The following is a 13,884-nucleotide window of genomic DNA, read 5'->3' on the forward strand; positions in this document are numbered from 1 at the left end:
CTGCAAAGACAAAATGATTTTATCTTTCAGAAAAGTATTCTCCATGGCTAACTTAACTCCCAATTACACCATAAGGTGTTGGCAATTTTTGTCTTAAAAGCTGCAAAACTAGAATTTCAATCCAGCAACAAATTTAGGATCAGCACTATTTTCAGCTCCACATCACTCTCCTATAAAGAATTTCTCTAGAATGATTAACGTTAGTGATTTTCAACGTATAGATGCACTCAAGGTACACTCCATTTCAACTATCAGTGAAATTTTGTCTAAAAACTTCACCACTAGGAATATATTCCTGTATTGAGTAGATTTGTATTTGGTGTTGCTTTCACTAGTAACAATTACTATCAGAAGAAATCGCAGTATACAGAGAGGGCAAGCATGAACAGAAAGAACAGATGAGCGTTTGGCAGTAAGGGCTTAAGTAGGGTGTTCTTTTTTTCCCCCATGTATTCTTTTAAAGTGCTGTGCATAATACACCATCAAAACATGCTTGCATAAGGACAGATGCTACCATTACTGATGCTGCAGGAATAGAAAAAGTTAAGCCACTCATGCTACTATTTTGACTTATTAAAAAAAAAAGCCCATACATTGAGACACAGATTAGAAATGTTTCTACATCTCTTATGTACAACTAAAGAACATATTATACTCAGAATATTACAAGCCTGCTACAATAGTTTACAGAGTGACAAAGCCCACAGTAAAGCTACTGCTTTACTATAGAAATGTAAACACATCTCAAAGAAAAATATTCTAAGCTTCAAATATGATTTCCAATCAGTAATACCAAACAAATAGGATAAATCAACTTGCTCTCTCCATGAGATTTAGCTCACAAGCTCAGGCTGTACATTTATTCTTTGAAGGACATCTTCTGGCATACAGAACACAGGATTGACAGCCTTGATTTGTTCCTCCCCCAGTAAGGATAGTCCAGCAATTCCAAACAAAGTGTGAAACGGATCCACCTGTAAGAAAGAAAGCTCCTGTCCATTTCCAAAAGAACAATCAGTTTTCACTGGTATGGAAGCTTCTGTTCATTAGCAAGAGAACTACAAGCCTGTGTAGTTGAAGGTAACACTGCAACTACATAAATCTTCCATTCACACTTTTAAGCTGGTATAAGCCCACAGGCAAGACAACTCCCACAGTATGCACCTACTATACTGTAATCCACTCAGAAAAACATTCATGTGTCTCCACTTCCATGTACTGTCATAAGTTAACAGAAGCAAACACAAAAAATAAAAAAGTCAGTAGGCTAATATGATCATCCACAAGTATCATATTTTGCTTTTCAGCAACAGTATAATGCTGTTTAATGGTCTCTGAATAAAGAGCTGTAAAATCTTCAGAGAACAGCAACCTACTGCTAAAATAAAGTAAAAACAAAAAAAAAATAATACAAGAACAGAAACAGAAGAGATCACCAGTTATTTTATATTAAAGTATTCCTTCATTATACAAATTTCCCTCGAAATCACATAACTGCAGCAGAATATTTAAATTCTTACGGCATATCCACCTTGTCAGTGGATTTAAGTCACTCTACAAAATCCTATCCAAAATTACCTGGTACAGTACACATCCCGTTTGTATTATTGGTATTTCTGGATCTTATCACAAAGGTTCCATACTGCAGTAAACTGAGCTAGATTATCATGTTAGAGCCACATACACAAGATCCAACTACTGGATCACAGTCTAAAATTACACTAGTTTTAGTTTAGAATGCTAGCATAACTAGCCTTGCTCCTTGGATGTTATAGCTATGATTTTTCCAACCTTTCACAAATAAGCAGCCATTTTTACAAAAGCAGTTGCACTAAGATCTCATAATACTTTTATTCAACCAGCACCCTGTATGATCTCAATTATTTATGCTTCAAACAATAGAGAATACAACAATAAACTGTAACTACTCTCAGCCAAGGAGAAAATTAATACCATCAGCCTCTTCATAATTTCATCACAAAAGCCTCCTCCTCCCCCATTTACATCAAAGCCAGTGAGAGAATTTAGGCAGTGGTGTGTAACTATTCTGAGTATTTACTCATGAATTTTTCAGATTAGACAAAAGTGCCAAAAGATTTGGATGCTATTTAACTCACGGTGGTCCCTAGATGCTTGCAAATTGTTGAAACATCAAGTGTCTTCGCCTAGATCTTCCACACAGTCTTTTGAGAAACAGCATGGTATGTCTCATGGGGACAGCAGTTGACTTCAGTGTGGGATTACAATAGCATGTGCTTCCTACGTAAGCCTTGTAAAGCAACTCTAACTTGATCTTTCCCAATTGTAGCTGCTGCAGTTCTACAAAATGCCAATATCTGGATCACGTGTTACATTCAAACATGAAACATCCTTTTTGAGAATTTCTATTACATAAACTTTACTTAACTGAAAATTATTTACCATATCTCCTGGCCTGTCAGCAAATCCTCCAGTCTCTTCATCCTGGCAAGCCAAAATAAAGCAGCGCAGTTTCTCTCTGTCAATCCAGTGTAACCTACCAATCATCTTCAGAGATGCTAGAACCCACCATGAATAACATACATCAGGTAACTGGCAAACAGAGAAGCAGGATATTATTTGATTTCATCATTAACATGACATCACAAACTTGTATGTGATTCTATGAACTCCTAGCTGTGCTATCATAACATCGTTGCATAGAAACAATGCTTCTCTGGGGGTACAGGAAGCAAGTTTCTGGACGCAGTTTCTTTTTAGATAACCTCTTCCTGTTTCAAGAAACAGGACCACAAGAATGTTATTTTGAAACAACCTTCACCTCCTGTGGGACAGGCTACAAATCTATATCACCCTTTTTGTAAGTAAGGACAACAAGTTTCATATTAAAAAAAAACGTTTTTTTTTTTAATATTAACTAGTTATCTCTTTGCCAGTGGAGATTATTCTAAGTTACACAATTCTTTACTGTAACATAAAACACTTCTATATACAGGATTCAGATCAAATGGAAGTTTCTGTAGAAATCCTACAGAAGGGACTGTTCCCACTGTCAGAAAATATTCAAGCCCTGATTTAATAGGATACTGGTTGAAATAGCCAGCAAGACATTTCAGTATACATACCTTCCCAAACTGAGACATCAAACTATGAATAGCTAAGAACTGCAAGGTAAGTGCTAATGACAAAACGAAGAATCAAAATGAAGGCCTGAATCTCTTGAGTTTACTAAGCATTTCAAAGTAATGCCATGATCCAATTAGTCTTCAACTTTAGAAAACATAAGATTTGAACAAACAGAATAAGCGATCTAATACCTTCTCTGGTCGTCCATTGAGACCTCCAGAAGGTAACTGACGTTCACAAAGCCACCAACCCAGCAAGTCACCATTTATTTGATGCAACTGGTCTGTAATAGCCAGAAATCCTGTGCAACAATAGATCTAAAATTACAGACATAAATGTTTTGTGTATTTAAAAACTAAACAGTTAAAGACACTAAATACAGGAAGATCTCAAAGGAAGAATTATATTATTGTATCCTGCAAACAGGATACAAAATTTGCACACTTCACCTTTTAGCTAAGCTTCATTTTGCCATTAATGGCAGATACTAATCTCACAGTTGCTTTTGTTTAAAGAATTCCAGTAATTGTATCTTACATCGGTAAGAAGTTCTACTAGATTAAGATTTCCAAAAAGATGAAAAGGTAGAGCAATACTGTTTTATTTTAAAACAAGCTAGAGTACTCAAACTGCTTTCCTCAGGTTGGATGTGGCCTCTATGACAACTTCGTGATCAGCCTATGTTCACATATATTCACAGAATCATAGAATGGCTTGGGTTGGAAGGGACCACAAGGATCATCAAGTTCCAATCCCCTTGCCACAGGCAGGAAAACCAATCAATATTCCTCTTACACTAAGGCTTATGGAGGGCAAGCAGAAGACCTGGCAGAAAAGGGTTACTAGTAGGACTGCCTGCATCGTTCATGCTTAAGTACAACTATCATCTCAGAAGGCATGCATCTCAGTGGCATGTAGCCTTAACCCCTATTTTACCTCGAAAATAATACATGCAGTGCAACAGCGTACTACCAACACACTTCAGGCAGTCACTGAAAAGGGAACCAGATACAAACTGCAACAAACAACAACATCAACTGAAGTCTACTTATAACCACCTTTTCCCAATTAGAAAAAACACTCCAAACAGACAACCTCCTTGAACACCAGGAATGGTCCAGCCATTTAAACTATAGGGGCAATGCTACTGTAGATATAACTCATAAAGATAAGACAGAGTGGGGGTTGGGGGAGACCGGGGAAACCATCACCCCTTTTCTCAAAAAGGTAACTGATACTACTTTCACATACTTCAGTAACCCATGGCTACAGTACTGCTTATTGTAGTCATGCAAAAAAAAAAAACAAAATAAATTTAAATGCCACATTGTAAAAATAAATAAATAAATTGTTTTTCATGTGATTTTTCTGGTCTTGAGATTTGAGATCCTTTTCCTAACAGATCCTTGGATATCTTTCAATTACACTACTCCGCTCTCTTCTCAACAAAATTTTAATGATCATTTTTCATAAACTGCTGTCAGTAGAACACTCTTCAGTGTCTGTAACAAAACATTATAGAGGGTCCTATGCAAGAGGCACTCACCTCATCGTATTAGTTTACTTTGCTCAAATAATTAATTCCTTCAATTTAACAGATTAAAAGATTCTAAATGATTCAGTTGTCACTTATTCCTCAGTTTACCTGATAAATAACAAACATATTAAACAATTCACTTGTACAGTTCATTAGCATTTGCGGTAATCACTGCAACACATCACGACAGTTTTTTTCCCCAATCATGATTTCCTTTTCCAATGTCTACATGAGACGATAATTTCAGGTTCTCTTCAAAACCTCATGCCAAATACTGACATCACTATTTGGATGTCGTTCAGAATGTACTAGTAACCTGAAATACAGCCCTAAAAAAGGAATTTTAACTATTTCCATATAAAATAAAACTCACCTGTCCTGCATGTGACTCAGAACCTGGCCTGCAGCCAAATCCTCCATCGAAATTCATACATGACAGAACAAATTCTACTGCTTTCCCCACGTCAATAGCATCCAGTTTTCCCTCAAGACAGAAAGGCAGCCAATAAATTTTATGTTCAGCCAAGTTGGTTAGCTTCAGCTATACAATGAAAAAATACTGTAATTGTTCAAGAGATTATTTAGGACTTACTAGAAGTGCAAGAGTCGCTGCAGCACAAAAGGAGAACCTTGTATCTATTTCTCCTAAAAAATGGAGAGCATAAAATGAAATATTATTTTCATTAGTAAGAACAATACATTTAAATCACCATTGAAAATACGGAACAAATGTAAAAGCAGCATCACAATAAAAAAATATCCCTGTATGGCTTACTTTTCAACCCACAGATTATTACCCCAACAATTTACAAACTGCACATTACAATTCAAATGAGTTGTGTTTATTGTATGTAAAAGCAAACAACTCACTATCTGCATTCAGGTGTATATTCAAGACAGTTCAACTAGTGGTAACTTGCAAACAGCTATATGAAAGTTTATCTGTAGTGCCCTACTGGATAAAGGCAGAGGACTGGATATTTAAATAAATAAATAAACACCTGAAATAGATCTGCCTTTGATGTTTTGGGCTCTCTTTGATACCCGAGGAGAAGTAGAAGCCACTTTTGTTATTAGACAAAGAGTAACCAGAATTGCAAATTTTCTTTAGCATATTTATACCCCCAAACAAAAAAAAGCTACCGAAGAATGACTGCTGAGAAAGTTCATAACATAACTCTCATAATGCACAAAGTAGAGCAATTACTAGCTTTCCAGTAGCATACATATACTAACCACTTTACTGACTGTTGAATTTTTACTGGAACAGTAGTGACACAGTATATTCTATCAAATGAAGCTTTCCATAAAAATAAGTCTTATTTTCAATGATTCAATGCTTTTGCTACAGCTTAAAAATTACTATCTTTGTTCATAAAGAATTTACATGCATAAACAAAAATCAGTATTAATAGATGCCGATGAGTAAAAAAAAGTTTGTATTTTTCTCATTTCCATGTAATGACAGCTGCCTTTCATAGTCCAAAAGGATAAGGATAATATAAGGAGGGCCATGGAATAGCAAGAAAAACAGAAATAGTGTATCTAACATATAAAAGAAGTCAGTTACAAGTGCCCAAACCTTTTCTCTAAAAGCTGGATAACTTATTTTTTGAAAAAGTGTTCATATGCAGTAAACAATCAAAACTTCCATCCTAATAAACTTAAGTTCATACACTTACGTATGTCAACAAAAATCGATACATTTTACAATCTAAAATTTACCCCATTTGTCCCCAGCAAATGATCCATCTTCTTTCTGCAAGCTCTGTATATATTCAACTATTTTATTTACATCAACAACATGGAGACTTTCATATAAGATCAGAATCTAGAAAAGAAAGTCACAATAACAATCACAGAGAAGTAAAGGTTATTTAGATTCATTTATTAACAAATAAAAAAAACTGAATTTGTAAGAGACTTAGTTTAACTGATTCTGACCAGTGCCCGTAAGTTTTGTTAAAATTAGACTTGATTCACTTAAGTTCATTCTATCACTACCCAAAAATTTCTCAAATGAAAATGAAGACAATTCTTGTTGAACTCCTCCACGTTTTGTTGCTTCCCAACTTCAGCTCTCCTTTCAAAGGTATAATCAGGCTCCTTTACTTTTACGTGTACATTATGTTTAACAAGAGAGATTTGATGATGGGTGAATTCTGAGATGCAATAACATCATTCTAGGATTAAAAATTCACTGTTTGTGCACTGCTGTTATTTATACCTGTTAGCAAAGCAGAGAGCAACTTGTACCACTTACAGTTCACCAAAAGTGATTTGTTTAAAACATTTTTATATGCATATACATTTGAAATATATATATTTATATTGAATTTGCTATTATATATATATAAACAATATGATTAGACACACACTGCACAATGAGCATATTCCAGAGGAAAAATAGGTCAGAGAGTAAAGAATGGAAAGATTACGAACTAGCAGTGATTTGAGCCAAGAAATGATAGAATGTCACCTGGATGCAACAGTACTACTTCTGAGCCCCAGGTGGTTTCATACTTTTACTCACAACTTGTGTAATTTGTGAAAATTTACTATAAATAGTGTAACAGAACAAACTAAAATACAAAGAACAAGTGAAACTAATGAACACTGAAAAAGCTGAACCTAAGAACTGCCCATACCTATGGCTTTGAATACCTAAAATTAACTGGAAGTTGGGAGTATTTTAATTGCCAGCTATTTTTTTAAATTTAAAAATAATTACAGAAATGCAAAAAAGAAAATCACAAAGCAACATAGTCCTTCAAGAGTTAACCTGAACACATCACTGATAACTGAGATCAAAGGAGAGGCAGCATTAAACTTTCAACATTCTTCATACGTGGATGGGAGTAAACAGGTTTTGTGAACTGAGGACACGCATGCTCATTAAGACACATTGGTTATGTTTTAAAAGTTCACACCAGCAGTTGCTAACACTTTCAGCTTTACATATCTAGAGGTGCATTGTTCATTTACGCCTCTTACAAAATATAAACCTGAAACGGTACTCCTTCTCTGTATATTTAATTAGACTTCATGAAAGAAATTTGATAGGAGCATTTGGAAAAGCTCTAAAGCTGCTGTCTAAAGAAACTTTAGTTTCCTGGGTCTCAGAGTAATTCTAGAGCTAAAGTGGTGATAAACATCACCTTTAGATCAGATAATACATGCCAACGATCATCACTGACCCAAGAAAACAACACCTTTCTGTCCTAAGGATTTCAAACCTAACACCTTAAATCCAACATTTCCTTCCTAAAACCAGATGCTATCTTATTTATTTGTAACACCATTTAAATATTTCTTCCACGCACTTCAATTAGAGATACACTATGTAATCAATCAAGCGACTGTTTAGAAGCATTCGGGTCTCTGTGCACCGTTTTCTACCTCAAAAAAATGACTAGATGGCAAAAAATTAAATCTACAGTGATAGCTGTACAATGAAAGATAGCTACAGTGAGAATGTACAACTGATAATTCATTTTTCTCAGGGAAGGACTACACATCAAATAAACTAAGAAAATGCTTTGGAGATTGATACTATTTTTTAAAAAATACATAAATAAAACAGATTTGAGGAACACAAGAACTGGCCACTGTGATGTTCCATTTGCAAAATACTAGTATGCAAACATGGTACACACACGCTTACATACAGGATATGTTTACATAGTATTATATAATTACATTATATAGTAATTATATAAATTACATATTAGTTTATATAATTAATTTATAGTAATTATATAATATATAATTTATATAGTAGTTATATATTATATAATTATATATTATATTATTATATGTTATATTATTATATATATTATATATTATTATATATTATATTATATATATTTATATAATATATAATTTATATAGTAATTATATAAAGGTGTATATATATTATATATATATATACACTTCAATAAGAGTCGAGTTTTTGGAGCATGTGCACATAAAAAATTACTCTGAACATATACATCTTACACCTAAATATACACTAAAAAAAGTTTACAAAATTCAAGATTATGTGAGATTCCATTACAACCTACAGCTAAGCAATATTTCAAGATGAGCATTATAAAACTTATCAAGAACGCAAATTCATCAGTAAATGAACATCAGAAGTGCAACACTCAAATCTGACCACTTTCTAAGGAATTTGCATAGCTAAATCCTAAAGTTTTGTCCATTGGACTTATTTTTGAAATAAGGCACTGAAATAGTTTTTACTGTTAGTGTCCAACAGTATCTGGTCTGGATATCTGCAATCATCCAAATCATTAAAAACAAATGGTTGTTTCTACATTAGTTTTACCTGGACGGCACTCAGGGTATACAGAAGATGAGGATCATGACCTATGCTGGCACTTATTCCACCAGATTCATGTTGACATGATTTGATGAATGACAGAATTTCTTCTTTGTTCATTCGGTGCAGCTGTCCCATGAGATCCATTGCTGTCAGCCCCCAGTAAACACCACTCATCCTCAAATACTCAGACATACAGTACTCCTAAGAATTGCATTATTTTAGTTCTTCATCGGATAAACATGTTACCAAAGCACAACAATGGAAACATTTTACGTAATACATCAAATATTTTCAATCCCATAAATGACTTAGAACATATAAACAACACTTGGTATGCATAAAAGCATGCATATGCACACACACACACACACATATATACACACACTAAATTCCCCCCCTTCCCCCTATTACCTAATTTTAGGAGCATTAACCTACGTGCCAACATGCCAAGTTAAACATATGCAACCAATAAGCCACTAGTTCACCTAAGAACATCAGTTATTGTCTTGGCATCCAAAGTACCACTCAAATTTTAGCCTCAACTAGTCTCAAAAATAAGAAGCCTAACATTTAAAGAAACTTAATAACAAGCACGAGGACGAGAGGGAATGGCCAGAAGTTGCGCCGGGGAAGATTTAGGTTAGACCTGAGGAAACATTTTTTCTCTGAAAGAGTGGTCAGGCACTGGAATGGCCTGCCTAGGGAGGTGGGTGAGGCACCATCCCTAGCGCTGTTCAAGAAGCGTTTAGATGAGGTGCTAAGGGATTTGATTTAGTACTTGGGTAGGGATAGTGATAGGAGGATGGTTGGACTAGATGATCTTGTAGGTCCTTTCCAACCTTATGAACCTATGAACCTATAAGCGACAGAACTGCCACAATCTAGAGCTGTACAAAGAAGTAAATTTACAAATATATACACACACACACAAAAATATGTAAACATTCATTACTTCATCTATACTACCAATAAGCATTGTTTATTTCCAAGCAGTTCTTAATAGCTGGCAGGTTTTAACCACAGGACAATGCGGAGAGTAAGGATAACTGCAGCTTTTTTTTTTTTTTTCCCTCAGACATGCAGTTACGGATATTTTTCACCAAATAACATTCACGTGCTTCATGCTCCACCTGGTAAGTTATGCCTTCACAAGTGACACCAGTTAGAAGCATTCCCCACAGCCACCACACAGGGCAGTGCTGCAATGCACCTCAGTGCACTGCCCTAGCAAGCACCCAGACACAAATATAGCTGTGCTCGTGTTTTCTTGTGGATGAAGGAACAACTAGCAGTTTATTTCCAAGGTCTCAGAGTAATTCTAGAGCTAAACTGATAATCTTCACATTTATGCTCAGATAATACATGCCAAAACTCATCACAGACCTAAAGAAATCAACAAAGCCCTCTTCCTTTATACTTCAGACTGAATTGAACAAGTAAATAAGAGTTAGTACTACTGCAATTAAAATCACAGCTGTGAAGCAAACTGATACGCACATAATCATCTTTCTTCGTTCCATATGAAGCTATGTAGTCCGCGTGTTTCTCTGAAAGCAATGTACTTGGAGCATCAGGTTTTATTACAACGTCCTTCTGCGGCGTCCCCTGTAAAAGCACCAAAAAGGCATTGATTGTACAGCCAGCTCAAGGAGTTCTAGCAGCCAAGTGTAACTACACAATGCTAGTAGCAGCACCTGACAGTTCTGAATCAGACATTTCTCCATATACTTCAAATATGGGGCAGATTCTGTGCTTCACTGGTTCACTTTCTGTCTTGTTAAATCCTACCTAGCGAAAGTGGGTGAACATAAATAAATAAATATAAATAAATATAAATGTATATCAATTAATTAATTAATTAATACGTTCTTTTTTAAATAACACGAAGCAGTAAAATCAGCATTCCCACAACGCATTGCAACACCAGGGGCCCTAACCGCGCGCCACGAGGCAGTGCCTGCCGCGGGTTCCCGCGGTGCCGCAAGCCCGGGCGTTGCGGACAGGCCGAGCGCGGCAGCCTCCCCTCGCCACGAGTCACTGTGCTCGGCTCCCGACACAGCCAGGCCCGGCCCGCCCGGAGTAACACAGGCCCACACTGCCTCGGAAGCGGCGCGGTTGCGGGCATCACGGCCGCTCAGCGCGCGCCAGCCCCAAACCCAGGGGGCAGAGGGACGGGCCGCGTCCACCACGCGGAGCGCCATACCCACCATCTTCGCCGCCTGCACCGGAAAGAGGGTGGTGCTTCCGGGCGGGGCAAGAAGCAGCACCCGGCGGGGGCCTCGCTGCGGCTGCCCGGGAGCTGCCTGCCCGGCGCGACGCGACGCGACGCAGCGCCACTAGCAGGACGGGACCCCGGCGGGCAGCTCAAGCCGCCGCCGCCCGCAGGGTGCGGCGCGAGGCCCCGCGCTGTATGGCCGCGGTCGAGCAGCGCGGGGCACCCCTGGGCCCTGCGTGGGTTGTGGCGGTCGGGCTAGTCGCGCTAGAGCGCTAAATTTAAATGACAGAGAGTGCGCGTGTAACGTGTAACTGACTCGAAGTGAGCGCTTTCACGCGTCGTAGTAAGCGCATCAGCTCTTTAGAAGCGGCTTCGGTTTCTTTTCGTTATCTCTAAGGAAAAGCAAATGAAAGAGTTGGATTAATACAGGTAAGAAATACTCCGTTAAATCAAAAAACAAATAACAACAACAAAGCCACTTTTCTTTCTAATTAAAACTGGTATGACTCTGTTAGGAATTATGAACATTGACTCAGGCACATATGGGAGACAGAACCGTACTGGGTTGGAACAGTCTCTAGAGACTATCCAAGAAAAACGGTGTATTATGCTGGCATACAGAGGGCAGTTTTAATCGGGATGTCACGCTATAGATCTTTCTGAAAGTAAATATTTTATTTATCCGGCACTTTAAGGGTAACTGAGTAAAAGATATAGGCATAGCCTGTAACCTTGTGTTACTTCAATGTTTCATAAAAGTAGAAACATTTTTCTTCCTGTTTTAAGTGTAGTTGCAAGTATACTGTGTCACTGGATTGTGTGGTCATGGGGCTTTTAAACATAAATACTTAATCCTGTGTTCTGTACTTCTTTCTACGTAGGATTTCATTCCATAAGTCATGCTTCTGACTATGGTGTGGAGATTTAATTACCAAAGAGTTTACTTGCAAAGCGTATAATATTCATCTGTTATTTAAATGGTTTCTGCATACAACTAACTCAGTGGTGTCTTGATTTATCATCACAGCTGCTCTGTGGTATAAGGAAATAAATTCATCTTATTTTTTTTTTTAAGTTTTATGCTTGATAAGCACCATGGATTTGACTATGAGTACTCTAAGTAAGATTATGCACACAGCAAAATTCTAAAGATGAGTGGGTGGGCTCAGAATTGTATTATAAAGTCACAGAATCACCAGTGTTGGAAAAGACCTCCAAGATGATCCAGTCCAACTGCCCAGCTACCACCAATATTTCCCCACTGAACCGTGTCCTTTAGTACTACTACATCTAAGCAGTTCTTGAACACCTCCAAGGACAGTGACTCCACCACCACCCTGGGTAGCTCATTCCAGAGGCCTTCCAGAGACCACTCTTTCAGAGAAGAAATTTTTCCTAACATCCAACCTATATAAGATGCTGAGAAATCCGACAAAGTGACTTGACACACCAATGCAATATGTCAAGCAGGTATTTCCTTTATTACAGTGCTGGGTGCATGGGGGATCTCTCCACCAAGCATGCATGCCAAAGAGAGAAATGAATGCATATTTATAGGTATAGCACATGCATATTCATTACATTCCAAACTCTGGTTATCAAGGGGATTAAACCTAAGGGTCAATTTTGCTGTAAATTTTCGAACCTTGATGGGGGAGAGCTCCTCATTATTCCTGAAGAAAGACATCTGTTTGATTATCTTGTTGGGACAACAGGATGTCCATCCTGCTTTCTTAACGACAAGCTAATCAGTTTGATTTATGCCCACCCAACACATCTGGCCCAACAGAAAAATCAACAGGGAGTAGCACCTTTGTATCTGGATGATTTGCAGTTGTCTTTACTGTAGAGAAGCTGTTCTCATGATTCACCATAGATAATATGCACTGTCACACATAATAGGTAACTCCAGCTGACTGAGGTACCTGAACACTCGTAAGGATGTTACACACTAAATGTATTTACTTAGCTACAGAAAAGGATTTAAATTCTACAGTGCTCAGAACTGAAACATCATTGTTTCAGGTGCTTTCTAGGCTAGGATCCATCACCCTTCATTAAGTGAATAAGCTCCTTGTTAGCACTGAAGTTGAAAGACAGCTTGGAGTGGAATTGAAGATATGCTTAAGTCTGAGAGACCGAATAAACCAGTACTCTAAGGGAATGTTTACATTATAATCACAGAATGGTTTGGGTTGGAAGGAACCTTAAAGATCATCCAGATCCAACCCTTGCTATAGAAGAGACACCTCCCACTAGATCAGGCTGTCCAGGGTGCCATCCAGCGTAGCCATGAGTACTGCTGGGGATGGGGCACACACAGCTTCTTGAGCAACCTCTTCCAGTGCTTCACCACCTTCTTGGTGAATTTATTATATCTAACTAAACCTCCCCTTTTTCAGTTAAAAATAGTTATCCTTATCCTGTTGCTACACTCCCTGATAAAGAGTCTCTCCCCATCATTTTATAGGCCTCCTTTAAATACTGGAAGGCCACTATAAGGTCTCCTCAGAGTCTTCTCCAGGCTTAAGAACACAAATTTCTCAGCCTTTCTTCATAGGAGATTCTTTCTTAGAAGCCTTTCTTCATCAGAAAATAGTGCAGACCAGTACTGCTGGATTTGTAGGGTAAAATGGTTGGATTCAAGACCTACTAAGCATTTCTGTGGACTTTTGAGTTATACTGAATACCCCTAGCAAA

General features: G+C 37.5%; 1 protein-coding gene and 2 non-coding genes across 3 annotated transcripts; all 3 read right to left on the bottom strand.

Annotated features, from left to right (window-relative positions):
* Positions 1 to 801: 801 nt before the first annotated feature.
* Positions 802 to 11,185, bottom strand: RABGGTB (Rab geranylgeranyltransferase subunit beta). Its single transcript, XM_065737132.1, has 9 exons — positions 11,177 to 11,185; positions 10,467 to 10,574; positions 8,973 to 9,170; positions 6,368 to 6,473; positions 5,235 to 5,287; positions 5,016 to 5,126; positions 3,297 to 3,422; positions 2,422 to 2,571; positions 802 to 974 (listed from the first exon to the last, which is right to left on the bottom strand). The coding sequence occupies exons 1-9, from the start codon at positions 11,177 to 11,179 to the stop codon at positions 834 to 836; spliced, it is 996 nt and encodes a 331-aa protein (XP_065593204.1). The 5' UTR covers positions 11,180 to 11,185; the 3' UTR covers positions 802 to 833.
* On the bottom strand, positions 7,756 to 7,840 carry LOC136055321 (small nucleolar RNA SNORD45). Its single transcript, XR_010622839.1, has one exon. It is a non-coding gene; the product is annotated as a small nucleolar RNA SNORD45 (small nucleolar RNA).
* On the bottom strand, positions 10,271 to 10,353 carry LOC136055329 (small nucleolar RNA SNORD45). The gene has a single exon (XR_010622840.1). It is a non-coding gene; the product is annotated as a small nucleolar RNA SNORD45 (small nucleolar RNA).
* Positions 11,186 to 13,884: the final 2,699 nt, after the last annotated feature.

Source organism: Cyrtonyx montezumae, unplaced genomic scaffold, assembly GCF_038088225.1.
Source record: "Cyrtonyx montezumae isolate F1298 unplaced genomic scaffold, pur_monq_1.0 scaffold_1, whole genome shotgun sequence".
Lineage (NCBI taxonomy): Eukaryota > Metazoa > Chordata > Aves > Galliformes > Odontophoridae > Cyrtonyx > Cyrtonyx montezumae.